At 39.3% G+C, this 24,423-nt stretch overlaps 1 protein-coding gene across 1 annotated transcript in view; it reads right to left on the bottom strand.

Annotated features, from left to right (window-relative positions):
• The window catches only part of LRP2 (LDL receptor related protein 2), a 250,937-nt gene that overhangs the window by 212,010 nt on the left and 14,504 nt on the right, over window positions 1-24,423 (bottom strand). The window contains exons 2-3 of the mRNA XM_057503939.1: window positions 5,802-5,909; window positions 3,568-3,687 (exon numbers count right to left, since the gene is read on the bottom strand). Of these exons, the coding sequence (XP_057359922.1) occupies window positions 3,568-3,687; window positions 5,802-5,909 (228 nt within the window). The remainder of the gene's footprint in view (window positions 1-3,567; window positions 3,688-5,801; window positions 5,910-24,423) is intronic.

Genomic DNA, 24,423 nt, shown 5'->3' with positions numbered 1-24,423 from the left:
GACAGGGAGGAGTCAGGGCAGCAAGGGCAGTAGTGTCACAACGGAGGGAGTGACTGCCAGAGCCGAGCACAGCAGAAAGGTCCACCCAGCACAGTGAGGAAGGAAAAGTGCCCACTGCATTCGACAATCAGCAATCTTTTGATGACTTTAGTGAGCACAGTGGGGGCATATTCTGTCTGTGGTTAAAGGATGTTTAATAAATAATTTTATATCATTAACAATGCAATAATTATTTTAAGAAATCCATACTCATTTAAAATGATGTGTGACACTGTTTATAAATTACTACTGCAAAGTTATGTCCAGTCTCTTTTCACCAGCAGTTGCCCACAGTAGTTCTCACCCCCTCTGTAAAATATTATTAGCAAGGGGTCATCCACCACATTGTATCACAATCTACAGCTCAGCTTTCTTCTTACTCTGTGTGAGAAGCAAAGGAAAATGGAATCAAAATGACATATGTGGGCCAAAGATAAATAATGCATCATTCATTCATTCATTCAGTTTCCATTTATCAGAACTGACCATTTGCTAGACAGAATACCAAGCCTCAGAGATGCAAGCTGAATAAAACAATAACTGCTCTCCAGAGACTTCACATCTAGCCCCATCCTGTGCCCACTGAGCACTCACTATGTGCAGGTCACCAGCTCCTTCCCCTAGGACCTTTGAGAGGCTATCCAGAGAGTATCATAGCCCAGACAGATCTCCTAGAAACAAGGATTCCTTCCCATACCTTACCATGCCTAGCACTCCTCCCTCCTCCCTTTAGTTCTGCCCCACCATCCCATCTCCCTCTTGCAGATCTGCTCGTTTCCTTTTGTCACTCCCTCTCAAACCCTGACATGTAACCGGACCCAGTTTAGATACATCATTCTCCTGCTTGGCCACAGCCAGCTCCTGTCCACACCTTCCTCAGTCCTGCCATACGTCACCATGATCCTCAGCAGCCTTGCATAGTTTGCTGGTTTCCCCTAAACCACTTTGTCCTGAGGATCATTGTGTCCTTGTTGCCAGCCAACCCCATGACCAACAATGACAATCCCTTACTGTTTAATTATGCAGTCTTCATCTTAGGTTTAAACCTAAGTTGAACCCTTGGTATTTTGAAAATTTCTGTTCTCTTTCTCAGGAGACCCTTGGCATCTAGTGGCCTGACTGAAAAGAATTCACACTCAATGCTGGACTCAAAAATCTTGTGCTAAATTCCAATCTTTAATACATGCATCCAAGACCTAGTAAATGTGATAAACTCTCCATTGCTAATCATCTAGTGACTAAACAAGTTTCCACAGGAAGTATCCATCAAAAACATCTTCTTTGGTCTTTGTGAACAATGACAGGATCTCGGCTAACATCTTGAAACCAACACAGAATGATGGTAGACGTCCATGATTTGTGTGGTGTGCATGTAATGAATGGGGGCAGGCTCAAAGGTAAATGCCACACAGTGATCAAAGCCGCACTTGTCCAGAGGACAACTGGGGTCAAAACCCTGAGGTGGTTCATTACAGCTTGATATCTTCTTCCCAACTTCCATCTCAGTCCAATCTAGACTTACTAAAATGTTTTGGTTTGGGTTTTTTTTTTTTCTGTTGGGGTGGGTACTGTCTTATTAAAAAAGACAGGAAAAGAGTATTGATGGTCTCTCTTCTACATGTTGAAAGCTGAATTACAGGGTTGCAAAATTCAGGTTTCCTGCAGCTTGCATGCAATCATAAAAAGTCAGTAGGCTAAAGATGGCAGAGCAGAAAAGTGGGAGAAAATCAGGTGATGCTATTCAGCTAGAAATTAATCGACACTGGGATAACCCTACACTTGAGCTTCTTATTGTGGAAGACAATAAATTTTCTTTTTGCTTAACGTTTTTGAGTTGTGTTTTCATTCCTTGCAAACAAATTCATCACCATTGTACAAGAATTATTGTTAATTTTACAAATATCCTTAAAAAAGCACGGATATGATACACATGATAGACATTTCTCACATCTTGCCATCTTATATTTACCCAAGATTACTCTCTTGTCCAAAATTATTTTCAAGTCCATTAAAACTCTCTTTTCCAATTTGAATTCCTGAAGAAATTCGAATATAAGGCTTCCTTGCAGGTTACGGTCCTGACCCCCTCAGTGTCCAGGAACACAGCAGTTGCCAATGTCCTCTTCATCGCTACTAGTTTCTTTCTTATTGTAGCTCATGCTATGGTGGTCATAGAAGCAGACACTGAAATAACTGCCAATAATGTCTCCACCAGGCCCACCTAATAGATCCTATTCCACTCAAAGAGAGTTTAATACTGGAGCAGAAGGGGTGGAAGGTGTGAATTCAGAGTGCACTGCAAGAGCAAGAAGACTCATCCAACCACTAACCACCCAAATGAAGACCCCACCTATAAATACCAACAAATGTTTTGTTTCTTTTTTGAGTGTAACATGATCTGAATTAGATACTGGGAACCTAACCCATTTCTAAATTCTGGGGTATTTTTATAATTCTTCACACTATAATTCCCAGTTTCAATATCATCCAACCCGTGAATGAGATTGCTGGCATAGGTTCCCTTTATCACTTAAGGCCCAACTCAGCATTTGTAAAGAATCATCTAATTAATGAGCTATTACCTCACACCACTAAGGATGGCCAGCATTGAAAAGACTAAGAACAACAAATGCTGGCAAGGATGTGGAGAAAGGGGAACCCTCCTACACTGCTGGTGGGAATGTAAGCTAGTTCAACCATTGTGGAAAGCAGTATGGAGGTTCCTCAAAAAACTAAAAGTAGAAATACCATTTGACCCGGGAATCCCACTCCTTGGAATTTACCCAAAGAATACAAGTTCTCAGATTCAAAAAGACATATGCACCCCTATGTTTATTGCAGTCCTATTTACAATAGCCAAGAAATGGAAGCAACCTAAGTGTCCATCAGTAGATGAATGGATAAAGAAGAGGTGGCACATATACACAATAGAATACTATTCAGCCATAAGAAAGAAACAAATCCTACCATTTGCAACAACATGGATGGAGCTGTAGTATATTATGCTCAGTGAAATAAACCAGGTGGAGAAAGACAAGAACCAAACGATTTCCCTCATTTGTGGAGTATAACAATGAAGCAAACTGAAGGAACAAAACAGCAGCAGACTCACAGGCTCCAAGAAGGCACTAGTGGTTACCAGAGGGAAGGGGTGGGGTAGGGTGGGTGAGGAAGGAGTGAGAAGGGGACTGAGGGGTATTATGATTGGCACACATAGTGTGAGGGGTCAGGGGGAAGACAGTGTAGCTCTGAGAAGACAAATTGTGAATCTATGGCATTTTACTACACTGATGGACAGTGGCTGCAAGTGGGGACTTGATAATATGTGTGAATGTAGTGACCACATTGTTTTTTCATGTGAAACGTTCGTAAGAGTGTATATCAATAATACCTTAGTTTAAATAAATAAATAAAGACACTTCAGATATTTAAAAAAAGAAGAAGAATCACCAATTGTGTTTTGTATTTATAAAAGTTACATGTCAAGTATTCAAAGGGCCAAAACAAGATTCTTCTGTAAACACTTACGGCAATGCTGTTCATCTGAGCCATCCTCGCAATCCTGCTCTTCATCACAAGCCCAGAGGAGCGGGATGCATAACCCATCACTCTGACACTGGAATTCATTTGACTGGCAAGAAGCATGAGCTATAACAAACCAGAAAGAGACTCAATATGCCAAACATCCACCCTATCATACAATAATACAATAAGCAATGCTTATTTCAAAACAGTGCATGTCAACTCCTCCTCAATATATTTGATGGCAAAGAGTAAACAATCCCAGAGTACAGGGACTCTAATCAGCATCGACCATCAGATAATCTCAGCAATGGCATCACAACAAACTGATAATCCAAAGCAATGCATAAGCACAGAAATAAAACAAACAGCCCAAACATACATATATACAAAGTTATGACCCCAAAACAGTAATAAAAAAACATGAGTTATTATTTAATTATTTGAAATGTTTTGCAATAACTTATAATAAAGCATCATGATGATTTGGAAAACTCATGATATTGGGGAAAGAAAACCCAGAACCAAACAATTATTATTCCACAATTTACTTGTTTTAGAATCTTTGGCAGGTTGTCTGAGCCTCAGTATACACATCGTAAAATGGGGACTATGCTTTATCTCATGATTTGCTACAAGAAATAAATAGTGCATGTGAAATGCCATGTGATAGCTATTTTCATCATTAAGTAGACATTGAAATGTAACGAGTCTCTGAAGAGTTGTTGGTATAGTGGTTCATTTATTCCTCATCACAGAATATGCTGTTTTTGCCTTTCTGCTCCTACTGTTTAACCTAAAATAAATTTACTACACCCAGAGGAGGCAAATAAGCAGCATATGGTCACTTCTTATCCTTGAGCAGCATGGGGATTAGGGGTGCTGACACACCCCTTTGGGCAGCTGAAAGCTTCTGACTCCCCAAACACTTAATACTAATAGCCTGCTATTGATTTCATGGTAGTTTATGATAAAATAAGCTAGTATCTACATATATTTTATGCATTTGTGACATACCTAACTTTATCTTAATTTTCTCAATATTTCTAAACCAAACAGTTCATCTGTGAGTTTTTTCAAGTTTTTGCAAATCTCCAAAAAATTTTCCAATATATTTAATTGAAAAAAATCCGTATAAGTGGACTTTTTGCAATTCAAACCCATGTTGTTCAAGGGTCAACTGTACTCCCTTGCTCAAAGTTTGGTTCACAGTCTAGCAGCAGCATCAACTGGGAGCTGGTAGAAATGCAGAATCTCAGGTCCCACCTCAAACACTGAATCAAAACCTCCACTTTAACAAGTTCCCCAAGTGACCCATTTGTGCATGAAAGTTTGAGAGGCACTGTGACTATTACTGACCCTTCTCTCATTTTCAAATGCATCATCATTCAAACAATACATCAAAGTTTGTTCTGTTGTGTGGTAGGACAGCCAACAATTTTTTAAAACTTTAATTTTTTCACCTGCTTTCTTCGCTTTTGGATGATAAACTCTGTCTGTTCACCTATCAGAATGAATGAAATTGCCATAGTGTGATTGATCACCCACAGCAAGCTGGGAAAGCAATAGACACTAGGGTTGGGATTTGTGCACCAACTGGGAGGCCTTTAATAAATGACTTAACTTCTCTACACCTATTTCCTAATCTGAAACCTATCTCAGAATATTGTTAAAGAACTAAATGAAGAAATATATGTGAAAGTGATTTTATAATCAGTTAGATTTGGGGCTTACAGTATCATTGTCTTTTTAACTACAATTTTCTTTTAAACATAAAACCCCACTAGCCACTTTTATGATCTCTTTATGCTAATTCACACAAGTTACACTAGATCCTTCATATAAAAATAGACTCCTCTTGAGTTACAAATCATAGTCGTTCAGATAACACTATTTTTTGCTTGTTCTTGTTGGTGCACAAAATTTCCAGAGTGAATAGTCTAAAATAGCCACTTAGAGGCTTCAGAAAACTGCTCACAAATTTGTTTCCATATTAAGGTCATGAGATAGGGTAAGATAGAAACTGAGGTGAACTGAACCCCTTCCTCAAAAGGGACTAAAACAATTATTAATACCAGCAGTTCATTAGTTCCCTAATCAACCTCAGAGATCTCAAAAGACTTGAGCCCAGTCCTGAGTCTGTTCCTAAAGGCACAACTCTTTCTCTGTGTTATAGCTGAAATCACCACAGAGCATTGAATGTCACTCAGAACAGAATTCAGCCTGACCCCCTCACTTACCGCAGCCACTTTCATCCGTGTCATCTAGACAGTCCCCGGTTCCATCACATCTCCAGGATGCAGGGATACAGTGTCCATTTCCACAGCGAAAATGCTCACTGCCACACCCTGCAATCCACAAGCAAGAAACAGCAAACTAGTTTGAAAACTCAACCACACAGATACTTCACCAAAGAAATATAAATTTTTGATAAAAATGAAAAATCATTCAACTAATTAGCAATCAAAGGAATGTAAATTATTTATAAAATTAGGATAATGTTTTTATAATGAACACATTCTCTGTTACAGGGTCTGCAGGAAAAAGTTCATTTTCATACACAGCTAACTAGAGAGGGCCTTGATGTAAACCAGTCTGGAAAGCAATTTGGCAACATGCATCTTGCTTTTTAAAAGTGTTTATTCATTAACATAATACTTTTATTTCTAGGCATTTTTTTCCTAAGGAACTAACTAACCAGAGAATTAGACAAAGATTTATGTATGAAGATTTTAGCCTCAACATTATACATATAATAAAGGAAATCGTAAACCTCCTAGATGTTCAATAATAGGAAAAGGTTTCAATTATCTTATGTCTCGACATATTAGCAACTCATGTAAACGGTCATGAAGAACTTCTAAGTGATTTGAAGAAATATGTATAATATAACACAACACAGACAAGGATGAGAAATTTTACCTATAACAGTGTCACATATATGGGGAAAAAGAGCATAGAAAAGGACCAGAATGCTAACGGTGGTTATCTCTGCTGATGACATCATGAGTAACTTTTCATATGCTTGACTCTGCTTTTTTTCAGTTCCCCAGTTTCTGAAAGTGCCATTTTATTACTAAATGATGTGTAGCAATTTATGGTCCTTCATTCTTAGATTCAGACCAATATTTGGGCTTTTGTGTTTTAACTGATATGTAAGATGACAGATCTTTAAGCTCACCTCTGCAAACAAGTATTTTTTTTAAAGAAACAAACAAAACAACTTCTGCAGCCAACCAGAGTGAGCAAACTGGGCACCAGAGGCTGCCACATTCCCAGGCGGCAGTGATATACGCCGAGGAATGCCAGAAAGAGAATGTGACTTAAGTTCATTCACTCAACCATTACATCCTGTGATTCTCCTGGGTGTCCCTAGAGGATTAAATTGGTAGTTTCCCCAAATATCTAACCAGTGACCTCCTCGTGCATTATATGTCAAACAGAAAAAATTTTTAAAAGAGAGCAGTCAACACCAGCCCAACTTGAAGAAAATTCAAAATTATTCTTTCACAAACCCAAGGTGGTAGAAGAGCAATTTGTGGGGATGGAAGAATACAATTATTTTCCTCATGTATTTAAGCAATCATGCTGAATTACCCATTTCAAGTTTTAGCTAATTAACCCAAAACTAAGTAAACATACGGTTCAATTGCCTACTCCTAAAATAAATAAACAATGTGCTGTCCTGACTTGTGTAAATGCAGGCATATCAACAGCATAACATAAACATAGTTAAGTGATCTATTTCTAGGGGATATGGGCTACTTTTTCATGGAATGTTCAAATCTGATTGTCTGGTAGTGACATCCTGATTTATAATGTATGCTGCAAATGGTCAGAAACTTCCTTTGGCTAAATGGTGGTACCGAGTGGTACAGGAATACGTACACCCGAATACTTTCTGTAGACTAATGCGTGATGGTGGTTGGTGGTGCAGGTCTGGGGTTGGTGGTGCAGGTCTCTTATCAACTACCTTTAAAACACAACAACCTCCCTTGCAAAACTGCCCCTAAGGAATGTAAAAATTCACTCTGGAATCCCAGAACTTCTCATTGGATTTTGTTCTACAAAGCAATATTTCCATGGGAGATTAGGGGCTTTGGAGGTTTAGCTATTAACACAACATATATTAAATCACTTTTATCAATTAGGTCTATTGTTAGTAATTCAACATACTACATTTGTAAGTTTAGTACATTTGTCTCCCTTAGCACCTAATGATTTCTGATTGAAAAATTATCATAATCTAAAGGTCAGTCTACTTACAAAGAGTTTCAAATTGCTATGGAAAAAAAAAGCATAAACTTTGAGTTTACAAAAGAAAAGTCTCAGAATATATTATTGCATGTTTTTAAAATATATCTAATTAGTGCTATTTCTTGAGTAACTTTCATTACAAGTCAAATATTGAGACTGTTTTTTGTTTTTGCTATAATACAAAGTTAAACACATCATGAAAAGAACACAAAATAAACACCCAAAGATCATTCTTTAAAGTATTTCAAAGCCAATTCTTTAAAATCACACATATTAAAATGAAATTGATAGGGAACATGTTGTGATTAAGTGAATCTAATTCGTGTTTTTCACACCTGATTGCCCAAATACTGTTATCTAAGTAATGTATCAAACCTGATTTAACTCAATTTACCAACAGATCCATAATAATTCATTTGTCAACTTCACCTTTTCAGTATTAACTTCCATGCCTGTTATAACTCCCAAATGACTATTGTTTGGAAATATCTCTCCAGAAAAAACAAACTGATGATCTATCATTGCTGGGTGACCTTTTAGCAATCAACCAAAATGCTCACTTGTGTCAGAAGCCTGTCATTCTTCTATTATAAAGGGAATATGTGCTGTTTAAAACAGACTGCTGGTGGAAAGGTCTAGATCACGTCTGATAACAATCACAGGTGCCCCCTGATTTCAATTGGTCCATATGCACCTATCTCATTTTCTGAGTGTTTTGTTTTAAATAACTAGCCTTTACTTCACAACCCCTCCAAAGGTTTTTAGATATTATCTACACTTTCTTGTCCAATAATCTGAAGCCCAAGAAAGGGAAGGGGCATACACTGGAGCCAAACACAGAGTATATGGGGGAAAAAATCTAAGTAGAGCAAAATTTAAAACTTTTTTCAAAAACGGTCTCTAAACATCCATACTCAACCAATCCAATTTTAACGAAGAGGTAATTTTGCAAACAGTAACTTTCATATCTTTAAAATATTTTCCTTCTAATAAAAACCTAGAAGGTAAACATCATAATCCACACTGAAATAAAAACTTTTTGTTAAGAACCAGACAGCTATTGACAAGGAACTATTAGAACCAAACACTCTGCCTCCCCAACATTAACCCCTGCCTTGCCCAAGAATCAAAATAGTGAAAAGATGAAAAAAATACTCATGTCTTAAATGGCACACACCATTCTAAACAGTTTGCCAACTTTGTCATTTAATCCTCATAACAACCCTATGAGGTAGATGCATTATGAACATTCTATCAATATAGCAATTGAGGCATAAAACTATTAGGTAACCTGCCCAAGATCAAATACAAACACATGCAAAGCAAGGATTTGGACCTGGCAGTTTTGGTGTCAGCCTCTGCTATATCACCACTGCTCTTTGTTCCCTCTCACCCTCTTCCCCCCAAAAAAATTTATGTTACCAAACTCAAGAGTGAATATTACAAATTTTATTTTTTCCAAAGTTGCTATCAACATTAATTGAATTCATTAATTGGACCTGTGTGGAATCCATACCGCACAACATGCTCATATAATTCACTTAGGGAAAAAGAGTAGTCTGCTTAAGCAGCAAACATTGCACATAAAAACTCCTGGCCTTAGGAAAATTTGCAACAGCCTAAAGCAATACAGGAAAATGTAAGAAAGAGTTTCAATCCCGTCAAGAAAAATTATGTTAGAAGTATAGGAATAAACTTGTTTTCCAACTTTAGAGAGCCCCAATTTGGAGAAAAACAAGAGTAATCCCGTCTTTATAAATAGCTATATCCCAAGCTTCCTGGTCTAAGTGTAGGACTAAGAATAGGTTAAGATAAGATATTAGAGTAACAGATAATGCCTAGAGGAGGCAAGAAGTCATTTGTTTGTTTTTCCAGGATGGGGAACTACACTGAATTGAGAACATCATTTTTATATCTTCACAGCCTCTAGTACAGCGCTGAGCAGAGGTGGTATAGTCAGCACATATTCATCAGGTAATAAAGATTCCTCTTCGTAAAATTCAGTTTTTTTTTTACAAGTCAAATTGAGACTTTAAGTTGGAGTTTCCTATCTTAAATCCACAGAAAGAAAAATGAAATCTGGAATAATTTGAAATGAGAGGAATATCCAGAAATTTTTTAAAAGAAAGAGAAAAATACTGTGTCATATTAGTGTTTCATTCTTTTTTTTTTTAAGTGAAGTTTATTTAAAGCAAAAAGGTGCACACTCAGAGAAGGGGGAGTGCAGGCTACCTCAGAGAAGAGGCGCCCCTAAGGTTTTAGGGTCTGGGGTTTAACAGGCGGTTGAGGACTTTCAAAGGGTTGGGGGTGTGGACTTGCTAAGTGGTCCCAGGAATGTTCATCATTGATGAGTCATTACATCTTTCTTTTTAGTAGTTTCCAGGTAATTCTCCAAACCAGCCCGAGGACCCTGCCAACTCGGCAGGTCCCCGGCGTCCCGCGCCCCTCACAGAGCCCAGTGCTGCCCCTCCATTCCGCTCTCCAGGTGCCTCCATACTTCACGGACACGTCCAGCTCGGCGGGCCTCTCGGAGGGTGACGTGCTGGCTCCGGGCGAGCCTGGGGAAGGCAGGCGCAGGGCTGGGGCGGGCGTGGGCGGGAGCCCCGCAGGGAGGGGCGAGGGCAGGGAGCCGGGGGCGGGCAGGGCGCGGGCGGGCGGCACTCTGTCACCCTCTCTTCCTAAGAGTTATTTTTCCTTTCATGAATTCTCTTCTCAGAGGAGAAGGGCAAGTCGTAATCAATGGGACATTGTCCAAAGTTAACAGAGTAAGGTAGTTTCTATGGCAAATCCTATTTTCCTGCTTGATCCTTTTAACACATGCTGGTCCTTCCAGACACTTGGTCTACCTGAAGAGGTCCATGTGGTCTTTTTAAAAATATGTAAAACGTGATCTTTTTAATAGTTCAACCTATCTTCACTGAACTTAAAGAAATAAATAAATTTAAAAGTCAATCCTTTATTCATCCAAAATTTTTACTTCACTTTTTCTGTGCTTTATTTTTATTCTCTTGGTATACGTCTGAGGCTTATAAATTGAGTGATGGTTTACTACAATCTCACACCTTATCCACACCAGGGCCAGTCCTCCTTTGAAGATTTAGAGTCCCTTGCATATTTCCCAGACTTTACACTACAGCCACTATAGCCAAGGGAAACAAATCACGCAGAAGCCCCTGCCCCGCCTGCTGTCGGCTCGTGGGGGAGTCAAGGACCCGACCGGCGGGGCCGACGCCCGGGAGCACAGCGGGCCGCTCTGCGGACTCTCCTTCCGCGCTGTATTTTAGCTGCCTGGTCTTCATAACACGTTGCTGAATAGAGGGGCCAGAATTCTTTTTTTTTTTTTTTTTAATCCAGTTTACAAGCCAGAGTTGACTACTTTTTCCAAATTACTGTTTCAAAGTCCTGATGTTTTGTTAGAGTAAAACGATATTAAGAGGACATTTCAAGAAGTCAAAGACTTGGAGGCAAACCCACAAAGCCAGCTGATGAGGGATCATGCACACTCTTAAGTGTGATAAGAAGAAAAAGGACTAAAAGAATATGATCTCAGATTCACTAAGGCCACAACAAAATGCATATCCGCTATGTACAAAACATTATTCTAGGGTCTGTGGAAAAAAACAAAGAAATACAAGACATGGTCCTTTTTTTTATAGAGCCTACAAAAAAATTTATTAGGGGCAAAAGTTATTTATAAATCATGAATTAAATAGTCAAAACAACAATAGCTACCATTTATTGGGCACCTACTATGTGTCAGACAATATGTAAAGCTTTATACACAGCCACTGGGTCCTCTTAGAAATACATGAAGTGACTCTTATACTTACTTTAAAAAAGGGGAACTTTAATCTCAGGCACATTAATCAACTTCCCTCAGGGCCACAGAGGTAGCAGATGTCAAAATCTGATTCAAACCCCAGACCTGTGTGATTCCAGAGCCAACGCTCATTTTGGCATCCTACTTTCCACAAAACACATGACAGCTTTCATTTACCCAGAACTTACTGTTTTCCACAGCGTATCTTGCTTATCCCCACAGTCCCCTGAGATGGAATGAATATCCTATTTCATGGATGAGGACACTGAGGACTGACACAATCTCACAAATGGCAGGTGGTGGAGCGGGGACCCAGACCGAGGTGGTCTGACTCCAAAGCTGTGCCATATAACAGTAGGTTCCAAACAAGCAGCAAAGACAAAAAGAACCAACTGGTCTCAGCTGAAAAAAAATTAATGCTGCAAGCTGGAGTGATCAGAGAAAATTCAAGAGGCAGAATAAGACTGCATCAGGCCTTTGTGGATGAGCAGGATTTACGCAGATGAAGAACAGGGACCAGGTTTTGTGTAGGGCCCAAAATACTTGAGAAAAGCCCAGCACAGGTGAGGGCCTAAGGACCAGGTTTCTCTCCCAAGTGCAGAAAATCTCTAGTAGAGTGGTGGACAGAGAGGTTAGGAGGCGGAAAATGTTAAAGGGTCTTGGATGCCAAGCATAAGAGTGACATGATCAAATGCAATGAGAATGAGAAAGCTTAGAGCTAACTAGTTCCAGTAACTGTGTCAAAACTAAAGGTCATTCTGGGTAGATGCAAGCCTGGGCTGGCATACAGAATTTGGCCATGAGAAAGACTTTGTTCCCCAGAACCTTGCCCAGAGCTTGACTGAGCCTAGCAAGCAGTAGGTGATTCACCAAGAAGCTGCTAGCAGAGATGGTTTTCACCTTGCTGCCCCTCCAAGTGCCCCAGGCCTGAAGCAAAGCAACTCCACTTGCATGGCAAATGACCAACAATTACATAGGTGCCACCAAAGGTGTTGTAGGGTCCTTTCCCCACCGTCCTCTCAAAGTTGAACGTGTCTGAGCATCCAGCCTACAGAATTCAATCAGTCTTCCAAACAGTCAACTGATCTCAAAGACTGCTTAACTATTTCCTTAAACATTTTTGTGCTTTCTCAATGATCAAAAGCCAGCAGAAAAATGTGATGTATTATCAGAGTAGCCTTTCAATTCTGAGAAGTGGAAAATTAAGTTTCCACCTTTCCTAACTGAGCTACTCTTCTCCATTTTCGTTGAAACTCTAGCTGTCTGGCTTTCTCCCCTTCCCCTAGTCCTATAAATCCCACTTACTTTTCATGGACTGCCTCCTGCCCCTACTACCAGGTTGTTAATCAGCACTGCAAAACATTATAATTAAAACCACAACTCTCAGTAATGCCCATTGCCCAGCCACTGTGACAACAACAAAGAGAGAATAGCCACCCGTACGTTCCCAAGCGTCCCGTGAGAGTGGGGTGGCACTTCCAACTGAGAACAACTTAGAACGTCTAAGCAGCTTGGACATTCAGAGCTCAAACTTCTTAACCCACATGAAAGAGACTGTTTAAGAAAACCCCTATAGCAAATACTTCCCTTCTAAAGATAATCAAATTTCTTAAACAGCAATCCCACTCCCTCCCACCACCAATAAGAGGGCCTGGGATTGGGCAATATCATGCTGCAGCTGCTTGTACCAGCAACCTGAAATGAACTCCCCTGGGAGTGTGATAAAGAATCTAAGTTCCAAGGGGGCCTGCCTCACCCTGGAATGCTCCACTGGACATCCACAGGCATGCCCATTCAAGGGCAGAGGGAGACATAACAAGCTGAAAATATGAAATCCTCAAGCAGTTCTTCATTAATGTAAAGGATCGTTGCCCTGAAAAACAACGTCATAAACACACCTGCTTTATGGTGCAAAGTTTTCCTATCTGCATAATTATCAAAACAAATAATAACTTCTCCAAATGTTATTTGAAACACCCTGGCCACATACACTCACAAAAAATACTAACTGGTAATCAAGTAAGTGCCTAAAACATTCAAAAGAACCTCCAAGTTTTTACCAAGAACACTCAGCAATGAAAACTTCCTGCCAGCCGGTACCAGAACACTGAAATGGTATTTGTATTAGGCTTTTGTGTACTTGCCTGGATAATTCATGCAGTATATTCTCCAGCAACTAAGTCCCTGAGGTTCTTGTGCACGGACTTTCCCACATGGAAGAAAACAAAGCCCAAGACGTTCATCCCCAGTCCCTCCAGGGGACTAACTGAATATCTACATCTTTAATGACCAAAGAGCTATACTTATAGGATGCTGAAAAGAATACTGTCCAAGCAGAAGAAAATTTTAAATAGTCTGCCTGCTTGGGTAAGTAAGGACCCAATGAATCAACTACATAAGAAAAGAGTAAAACACCCTTCAGCACTTAGTGATTAACACACCTTGTACAAAAACCATACATCACCCCTGTTTAAGAGCTGACTTCCAACTCCAAATGCCCCATTATTCCCATATGGCTTATCACCCAGCAATATAAATTATTGGGAAATGGTTGAATGGAATCAAATACTAAAAAAGAAAATAGACACTTGTGAGGAATAAGCAACTACACCCATCTCCAGGCAAGTTTTCCTCCTTAAGGCTTATAAATGGCATGGCTCTTAGCCCAAACATGGCATTTACAGACAGCATCAAACAAAGGTTTTTCTAATTAGTCAGGCCCAAATGTTGAACCATAAGTCAAATTGACACAGATGTGTTAAGGCTCCAGGCATAACTGCTATTCTGGGTCATCTTGACAAGCATATAACCAAGTCATCAAATGAGCAGTGACTTGATACTAGAAATCAAGACAAAGCAGTAGGAGAAGAGACTGACTCCCAGTCGGTGAGCCTGGTGATTCCTGACAGTCACAGGCTTAATCGTTTGTGGCTACTAATTAGATCTTGACTGTATCACACAAACACCTTACTGTTTACTTCTTCCTTACTCTGTATTGTTTTTAGTTCTTAACTGTCACAGCAGTTACACAAACAGTTTTAGACGTAGGAAAGGGGAGAGAAGAGACAGAGAAAAATAGGAAGAAAAAGGGAGAGGCTGACAGGGAGAGGCAGAGAGACATTAAGGTTAATAATCAGTGTCCAGACACTAAATTTAATGAGACCTAGGGTCTCACACTCCAACCTCAATTTGATACAAAATGGTAACTCATTCTTACTTAGCTATGGCCCAAATCCAGACAGGAAGAGTATGTAATTGCTATGTGGGTTTATAAGTCACAAATTTCATGCTAGGAAATAAATAATCTCTCATTATAAAGTGTCATTTTCAGAAAGTAGAGAATTAATGTATGTATATATACATATATATATATTTACTCTGAAGCAACCAATGCTGGCACCTCAGTAAACAAGTCCGGCATCAGTTCTGGTCAGGAACACTGCTGCTCCTGGTGGGGCTCACACATCGTCACTTGCACAACACTGACCTTTATCAGTAGTTCCTTCTTTTGGAGACCAGCTCAGCTGCGCACACATGCATGACTCAACCTCGATGATTTAGCTGTAGGCATGTATGATTTCTGCCAACACAGGATTTTCTTAAACTCTGAAGAAATACTGTGCAGCAAGAATTGAAAAAATTTCCACCAATAAGTTTTAAAGCCTATTCTTGGGCAATAAGTACTGATAATTAATCATCTGGTAAATTGAAGTCAACATTTTTAATAAAAATGTATTGTATCATTACCTTTTTTAAAAAACTGGTTTTCTGAATGTTTTACATGGTATTTTTGTACTTTTTTTCCCCTTCTAGTGGCAAGTTATACCTCAGAAAGGATTTTATGAGCAGAAATCTAAAATTCTCCCACCATATGACATATGAAAAAGAAAGAACAAAAGAATCAGATGAGATTAAGTGATCAAAAGAGGAGTGACAATAAGGTGGCAGGAACCTATTATGATTCTACAGTGAACGGAGCATTATTCTAAACCCTGAGCTTCTAAGTACAGGAATAAATGTCTCAGTAATCCCAGTGCTTACAGCAGTACCTCCTAGTACCCAAATGAACCTCAGTAAATGAACAATATGTGACCCATTGGCATATATGGGTGAAGCCAAGTGGATTTCCAAAAGATGATAAACTCTTGAGATCTTGATGGTTTGTGGACTTATATAATGCATCCCGTTGGTTAGAGTCACTATTTCTTCCAATCTACTTAATAATTCAACAATCATCTATGTTGACCTGGCATGAGTCAAACCCAAATCCCTGGGATCCTATTTATATGTTCAGGTCATTCTCTGCTAATTCCGTAAAGGATAGGAGCTCCGTGTCATATAAAACATTACATTCCTATCCAGCACTATTCTGGAGTAGTCAGTACCCCATCACACACACACACACACTACAATAGGACATCTGATTTCACAAATATAAATTTGTCATTTTTATTATAAGCAATTTACTAACAACGTAATAGTGATTTTAGTTTCCTTATACAGTGTCAGAGGTAAAGCTGATTTTGTTAATTTGGGAACCTACAAAATAGGATCTATTATATTCACAAAGACTTTCATGTCTGAATGATGCTAAATTTCCTGTGTATCCTCCACTGTATTGATTTTAACAGACTGAGCAAAAAGAACTGCCTCACCAGCAGGTAATCTGTTCAAGCAAGAGTCTTTGGCCCTGGATCATTATGCCTGGGCTCAAACAGCATTTATAGGTCTCCAGATCACTTCCAGCCTCTATTAGTGTCATCACTTTGTTTTATAATGTGATTGTGAGGGTTTGAAACAATTCAAAACTTGTTGACACAGAATCAACAATACTGTACTGTCACTGACTAATACCCATGTGTAATGACATGGTATTTGGGTTTCTGACTATATATGGTGGACTTATACTGCTCTAATATTAGAAGTAGCTTAAATAAAATTACAATTTGCAGTGATCGTCAGAAGAAGGAAGAAAAAAGTGGAGTGTATTTCCTGAGATTCTGCGTAATCTGTTTTTTAAGTACCATAAGTAATAAGAGTAAAAATCCTGAAATTTATTATAAATATAAATGTTTAATCATGGATTAAAATAGAATCTTAGACCTTTAATGCTGAAAAAAGGTAATAGTTTCAGTAATAAACTATACTAGAAAGTACATACAATAATCTCTAATGACACACAAGAAATTAAAACTATTGTTTATTGGAATTCTGTCTGTATTACACTTTTTAAAAAGGCATCACGAAAAAATAAACTGGTATTAGGGATTTGGTCAAAAATAGAGTTTTCAGTGGCTGCCTCAATTCTGAAAATTGGGTGTCCACAGTGACAATCCTGAATTAGACAATGAATGAATGAATGCGATGATATTCAGAATATGGGTCTTTAGTTATTCTAATAATCAAATAATAATTTAATTAAATTTAGTAAAAATTCAGATTTTTTCCAGTAACAGTTAAAATAAGATTCTAATGGGGAAAATACTGGATTAAGAGCCAAGAGACACGTGGGTTTCAACTCTTGCGAAAGCACTGATGGTCCCCCCATACCACTCTAAACTCTAAGTCTCATGGGGCAGGAATTGTTTTATTCATCCCTGAATCATCACTCAATAAATATTTGTTGTTCAAATAACTTAGCTTGATGTACATGAATTCAAACTCTCTGCTACACAATTTCCTTACCTGCAAAATTTCTGACCCACAAAATCAGGCTCTGGTGAGGATTAAAGAGGCACTTGTAAACCACTAGTACAATGCCCGAAGTACAGCAGCCCCTCCAGGAAAGCAAGTTCCCTCCCAGGTACTCCCAACCCTCATCCAAAGCTAACATTCTAACAGTCTAAGAAATAAAATACTCAGCCATCAATACCTTTACTAAATAAGACCTGTTTGTTCCCCCCCCCCCGATACCTGAGAGAAGCTTCCAAAGCCTGCGCCACCTGCTGGCAGGAGGCCCCGTGCTGAGAGGGAGGAAGGAAGGCCGCCGCCCTGCCTCCTGCCCTTGAACAAAGCTTCCCAAGAACCCCGTGCGCCCAGGTCAAGCTAAATCCAAGACCAAGACAGAAATAAAATATCCCACTGCCATGAACCTCAGCTTCCCTGGTGATGAAACAGACTGACCTCACCACCCTCCTGAGGATTCTCCACCTGAAGGAGCAGAGGCTCCAAGCTCAATTCAATCCAACAAACATATGGTGCAATGCAGGCACACATTTATCTGCATGCTCTTAAGGAGACAGAATAACAACTGTCAGGACACTACTGTAAAGAGAACAAGCCCACAACAATTTGGCTGTCCCCATGCAACCCAATACAACCATCCCATCTCCTGCCAGGAACTAAGTGAAGTCAGTCCTTCCCTGAGAAGGATTATATTCACTCTGTTTACTAAGAGCACTCAACACTTCACTGTTTAGTGGGTGAAGTTACAAAGAAGGAAAAGTAACTTAAACTTAAAAGGTTCTTCTCATAGTCCAGGAATGAGGCAATTAGGACCTTATTTGGTTAAAGGATCCCACCTCTACTTCAGTTCCCCACCCTTGCCTAAAAATTCTTTCCTTCTCCCTCCTTTGCATCCCCAAAACATGGCTTGAGTTTTCAAGGCTTTCACCCTGGACCCCCCAAATCTGCTCTCAGATGAACCATTCACAGCAAAGGTTATTTTTAGAGCCCTGCCCTAAATATTTGCATTATCAGCAGAAAATAGGAAATCCTCAAAGGAGTGAATTTTCTAATTGAGGCATTTTGGGGCAATAGCTAATGCTCAAATACCTTCTTGGCCAGCTTGATGGGACAGGTCTTATGGAGATGCAGTATTTCATCAGGGCTCCTTTAGCAAACCACACAGGTAGTGATACATATACAAGGCCATCTTTGTTAATGACAGAGGCCTCATCAGCAGTGAGACAGACTTTCTCCATAAAACTCCACAGGCCAGTTAAAATACAGTCAGAGGGTTTTCCAGGAGAATTTGGTGACATCTCTGGATCAGTGAATTTGTCTAAGATTAGCTCAGCCTGAAGAAAAATGCCCTAAAGAAATATTGCCGAATCAGTGATTCCAAAAGCCTAAAGAGGATTAACTAATAAATGAACATGATTTATTGAAATACTGTAGTTTTGGTTCTTTTATAACTGCAATCCCTTACTCTACTATTTGTAATCGAAAGAACTCCTCCCACTGGAAACACAAGATCCACCAATTCCACCCAATGTGGAATATATGTATATATGTGCATGTATACACACACACATAAGGAAGCCCAGAGTTACAAAGCCTCTGATCAAGGAATGGACTTTATACACATTCCTAAAGTGCACTTTGAGGAATCCATACCAGTATGAGAGTCTCTATTTCCTTTCTTCCATTCAGCCCAGCATGTAGACATGCCAACAACTTTTCCAGAGAAGGTTAAGAGACAAAGTCTAAATGACCAGATAGCCTGTATGCTTGATATACTACTATAAAATTGGGGGAGGGAAGGGGAGAAAAGGAGGAGGGGGGGGAAGGGAGGAACAATTGCTTAAAAGCCAAGTAACTTTCTAGAGGTAAGCTCCTGGAGTCCTACAGCCTCTGTTCAAACCCCAGCTCCACTTCATATTAACACTATGGTAGGCAGGCATGTGATTTAAGTATTATGCCTCAGTTTCCTCATCTAGACTGGGAATAACTAGAGCTCCAATTCATAAGGTGAGTATGAAGATAGAATAAGGAGCATGAGCCTGGCACAGAAGTGTTCAACAAATGTCAACTCTTCTTACTATTTTTAAGCAAGTGTTTTCTGATTCTTTATACTCTGTACGTTGTCTCCCTTTGAATTTCACAGAGCTTTTCTGTTTCAGATATAAGTGCTTATGCTTTAGCATATGTATATTCATAATCTGCAACCCAGTTTAAGAATCTTTTAAAGATAACCTAATTATAATGATAACTTTATCCCAAAAAAACTGATTTAATACAGAAATTTAAGTATTATCTTACTAAGTTATCACTTTCATCTTAAATAATATGCTCCTCAATGAAAACTTATTGTATCTGAGGTTCACAAGAGAAAAACATCTATACGCAAAATAAAACTAGTAAAACAGACTTTAATTCACTAAGATAGGCCAGTTTTCAACCACACATCTATTCTACGCACTTTCAAAACTACCTCACTACTTAGTGAAATAAACTAATATATTGCTAGCTTATTTCCGTGGTTGATAATACCTCTGTCTTTAAGACATTTCAATAATTACACTTCAGGGGTGTTTAAAATGTTTAGCAATAATAAAAGAAATTCATGTTCAACTAAATAACATTAATCAGTTGCCTAAACACAGATATCTTAGTCCAAAGAAATTGACAGTGAAAATATTTACTGAGTTAAACAATATGGAACTACTAAACCCTGAATTGTCCTCACTTCACTGTAAATGTGGAATTGTTTTTGACTCGATGACATTCTGAAAAAGGCCAAGCATGAAGGAAACAGGAGCCACATACATATCAAAAAAGAAAAAGTTCTGAGATTTTCAAAATGTAAACTGCTAACAGTATCACCACTACAACAACCATTAAGAAAAGGGATTCTGATACAAAGAAACCAAAGAACAAGCATTACTTCTAACCTCAAAATCAGAGACTCACAGATGCACATATATAGTACACATCTCTGCTATATACGGTCAAAGTTTAAAAGAGATCTTAGAGTCAAATCCAACATTTTTTTGGTTTATGCTACTCACCTACAATCTCCTTCCCACCCCTTAGAATTATTAAAAATAGGCTTTCTTCTTCTTCCACATGATGGCTCTTTGAATATTTGGAGAGAGCTAACCATTGTCCCCCTGATTCTTCTCCAAAAGAAACATCCCCAGTTTTTCCATAATTCCTCCCATAACATGGTCTCCAGTTCTCTCATCATCCCTGTTTCTCTCCTACAAATTCAGTTCAAACTGTCTGTGTCTCTCCCAAAATGTGGTCCTCAAAGCTGAACAAATGCCCAGTGTCACCTGACCATCTGTTGCCAGGATCACAACAGCCTACCTCAGAATCTATTTCTGCAACCCAGTTTAAGAATATTTTTAAGATAACCTAATTATAATTAGGTTACAGCCTACCTCAATATCTATGTCCCGTTCTTCTTCAGAAGCAGAATCCCAATTTTATTCAGGGGAACCATGTGTTCAGCTAAAAGGCTACATTTCCCAGACTTGAGTTAAATGTTGTCATGGGAACAAGTCTTGATCAGTGAAATGAAATGCAAGGAATAGTGCTGCATAGGACTTCAGGGAAGTCTCCTTTAAAGAGAGAAGCACACCCTTCTTTTTCCTCCTCCATTCCCCCTACCTAGCATGGAGCAGAAATGGCTATGGCTATAGCAGCTGTTTTGGATGAGGTGAGCTTAGGGATGGAAGCCACCAGCACAGTATGGTGGAGCAGGAAGGTAAGTAAGTGCCTGAGTCTCTGATGATACCACAGAAGTACCAAACCAGCCTTCTACTGCTCATTATGTAAGAGAGAAACAACCATTTATCTTGCTCAAGTAATAAAATCCTCTCTGCAAAAGCAATCCCATCACCTCCCGTAGGTGATGGAGTTGCTGTGCTACAACCCATGTAGTTCTTAACTTTCCACTAAATGAAGAATTCTTGAGTTCCTGCTTACAGTGTGGCTCCAAGCCAGACACAGGAGACCAGAAGACACAGGCATAACTCTCAGTATTAGTGGTCCTTTTCTAAAAGGAGAGATAAAATACATACATAAATAATTATCATTCAATAATTCATGGCATGATGACAAGCATTGTTAAGAGAGGTCCAGGTAACGTTCAGTGGAGATCAGGAAAGGTGCTGTGGAGGCAGGAGTGCTGAGGCTACAACAAGCGGGTCTGAACGGGGGGTACGCCTGGCAGAGGACACAAACAGAACTGGCACAGAGGCGAGAAAGGGCGAGGCAGGTCCAGGGAAGAGCCACATTTTCACCCTATGGCACTGACTTCAAATTGCAAAGATTGTTTTTGAGGCTGATTCCCTTTTATGTGAGGTAAAAACAAATTTGCAAGATCATGACACCTTCTAAAACCACTGAGTTAATTCAAAACACCATTTATGGAATGTCTATTTTGCCATCAAAGGACAGTTTCTCTCAATTCATTAAGATTTTCCCCCAATCTATAAATGTGACCAAACATGTTTCATATTTTAAAAACCTCTTGGAGGTGATACTGTGCCAATACTCTACTAAACTTGAAGAATTATTTTGAAGAGGTGTATTGTAAGATTTAATAAGCTAAAAGGACACAATTCAAATGTATTTCTCCTTTTCCTCCCATAATTTATTTTATTAAATTGAATATGTGTTCAATAAAAACTACAGAATCAAGAGCGTAAAGCATGTGGAAAAGTAGAGTTTAGAGTCAAGCATACAAACCCCTCCTGCTCCGCCTCCATTTGCTCTGTTACTCTGGATGCTGATGGTATTTACCTCCCAGGACTGCCAGAAGGACTAAATGCTACAGGCTGAGTGACCATGCCACAGGCATTCAGTAAGCTCCAGTCAATGTTCCTTCTTGCTTCTCCATTCATCCCTAAGAGCCAAGATTGGTCCTCAACAGAGGCATTATTGGCATTTGGGCCTGGGCAATTCCTTATAGTGTGGAACTGTCCTGTGTATTGCAGCTGGGTTAGCATCCCTGTCCTCTGCCCTCCAAATGCTAGCAGTGGTGCTCAGGCATTGTGATAACTGAAAACAAATGTCCCTACATATTTCCAGATGCTCCCTAAGGGAGCTATACCAATAGCATTCAATGGGCTAAACCAAAGAAAACACCACACACCACGTCCAGACAGTCAATAAGCTAAAACTTTTTAAGACAAGAAGATTCAAAAATTTACCATTAAGTACTTATGAATGTATGTAACATTCATGTACACTGAGAATACCTAATAGTCCCATATATAAAACGTCAACTTATAAAGCAAATAATGTAAATTATCAAAAAGAGTAACAAATAAAAGCTTCCTCTGCATCCCATGGTGCCTCTCTCCCCTTCTCACCACCTCCAGGTCCACAAGTTCAGTATGACCCTCAGCATCTGTCACACAGAAAATTGCTGTAAGCCTCTAACTGGTCAGATTGATGACCTGCTTCTCCTCATTGCAGCAAAGTATTATCTTTGTAAAATGGAAATCTGATCAGTGCACTTCCCAGCTTACCTTTCCTCAAAAGCACCAAACTTCTTAACTGAACTTACAAAGCCTGCCACTCTCCCCGACTCCATCTCCTGCCAACACAGCTCAAACGGCAGATCTGTGTGGGCTTCCCTGGCACTTGGCATCCCCGGCAGACTTTATTGCACCACTGCCTTTCCTCTGTTGCTCCAAGATCTCTAGTATAGCACCTCTCAGCATGTAGCATAATTGTTTATTTGTATCTTATTCATCTCTGTGTCTCCAGTTCTGGGCACAATAAGATCTCAGTAAATGTTGTGGAATAAATGCATTAAAGATAATATTCACTGTAATTATTAACCAAATCTAGGTTGGCTAATAGTTTCCTCACACCTTGAACTTCTCATGGGCCTTTTTCTAGTTTCATGAAGTAAAAATGAACTATTATGTTAAAAAAAATCATTGATTGTGATTCTTACACATTCTGTCTAAAACCTCTCACAAAACCAAGTGTTCACCTTTGAATATACTCTTCCTTCTGGAAATGCTTCTTCTTGCTTAACCAGAAGACACACCTGACCTCTTCTTAGACCCATGGCTCTTGTTCTCAGAGTTACAAAGTCATCATCAGTAAACTCTGCACAAAACCAAGTTTATAAGAAGCATGTGCAGAACACCTGAAATGGAAACACTGGATCTATTCAGAAACCTGAAATTCTCTATAACATGACATTTTGGATCTGTGCTTTCAAGACCTCAGAGGTGAAGGACCAGACATTCTTGGGGGGAGAAAGGCAGATTGCAAGGCCTGTATTGGAATGCTTCTTTGTCTGATAGTTTCACCCCCTCTAAAAAGCTATATTTTCCCTCCAGCAAGTTCTATGAACAGAGAATTTGACAAGTGGTTCCTTTATTTCAAAAGACCACAGCATGGTAGCTGCTCTGCCCACTGACCTAACCAAGAACTGGTCAACTATGAAAGACTTAGCACCAGGTTCCCTGCAGGGCCACGTGTTTACTGAATGCTCACCAGTGCCAAGGCATTGCATGCTCACAGTGTCCTTTAAATGTTCCCATGAACCTGTAAGGTAGAAATTACTAATATTCATTGTATAAAATAGGAATCTGAAGCTCAGAGAGATCAAGTGGCCCAGGGATACACATCTGGAAAGTGACTGAGCTAAATCACCAAGCTCTAACATCAGGCAGTGTGCCAGCACCAGAAAGATTTGACCACAGGGGAACTATATCCAGAATAGACCCTTGAGATTGAGAATCCTTGGGCAGGTAGAAAGGGAGTGGTCGGGGCATGGCCCGAGAGCTTCTATAGCAATAGAAAGAGCCCTAAGTTTTGCTTAGAAGCCAGAGATTTTTAAATTTTCATCGCTGACTTCAGCTCATTCCCACAATTTAGGCTTGCAGAGTGGGGATGAAATCAGGAGAATATTTCTGTACCTTCAAGGAAACTATAGGAATTTTCTCTTTATGTATATAACGTGAGTTATTTTACAATAGAATTTTTACAAATATAAATATGTACTAATCCTTCAAGTTATTTGAGATGCCAAATATTTCTTCTTGAAGGAATCTAAAAACAACTAATGTATATCACCTGTCCTGCAATTC

This window comes from Manis pentadactyla, chromosome 6 (assembly GCF_030020395.1).
Source record: "Manis pentadactyla isolate mManPen7 chromosome 6, mManPen7.hap1, whole genome shotgun sequence".
Taxonomy (NCBI): domain Eukaryota; kingdom Metazoa; phylum Chordata; class Mammalia; order Pholidota; family Manidae; genus Manis; species Manis pentadactyla.
Note: the sequence above shows the minus strand (reverse complement) of the source record. Positions and strands in the feature narration are given on the sequence as shown.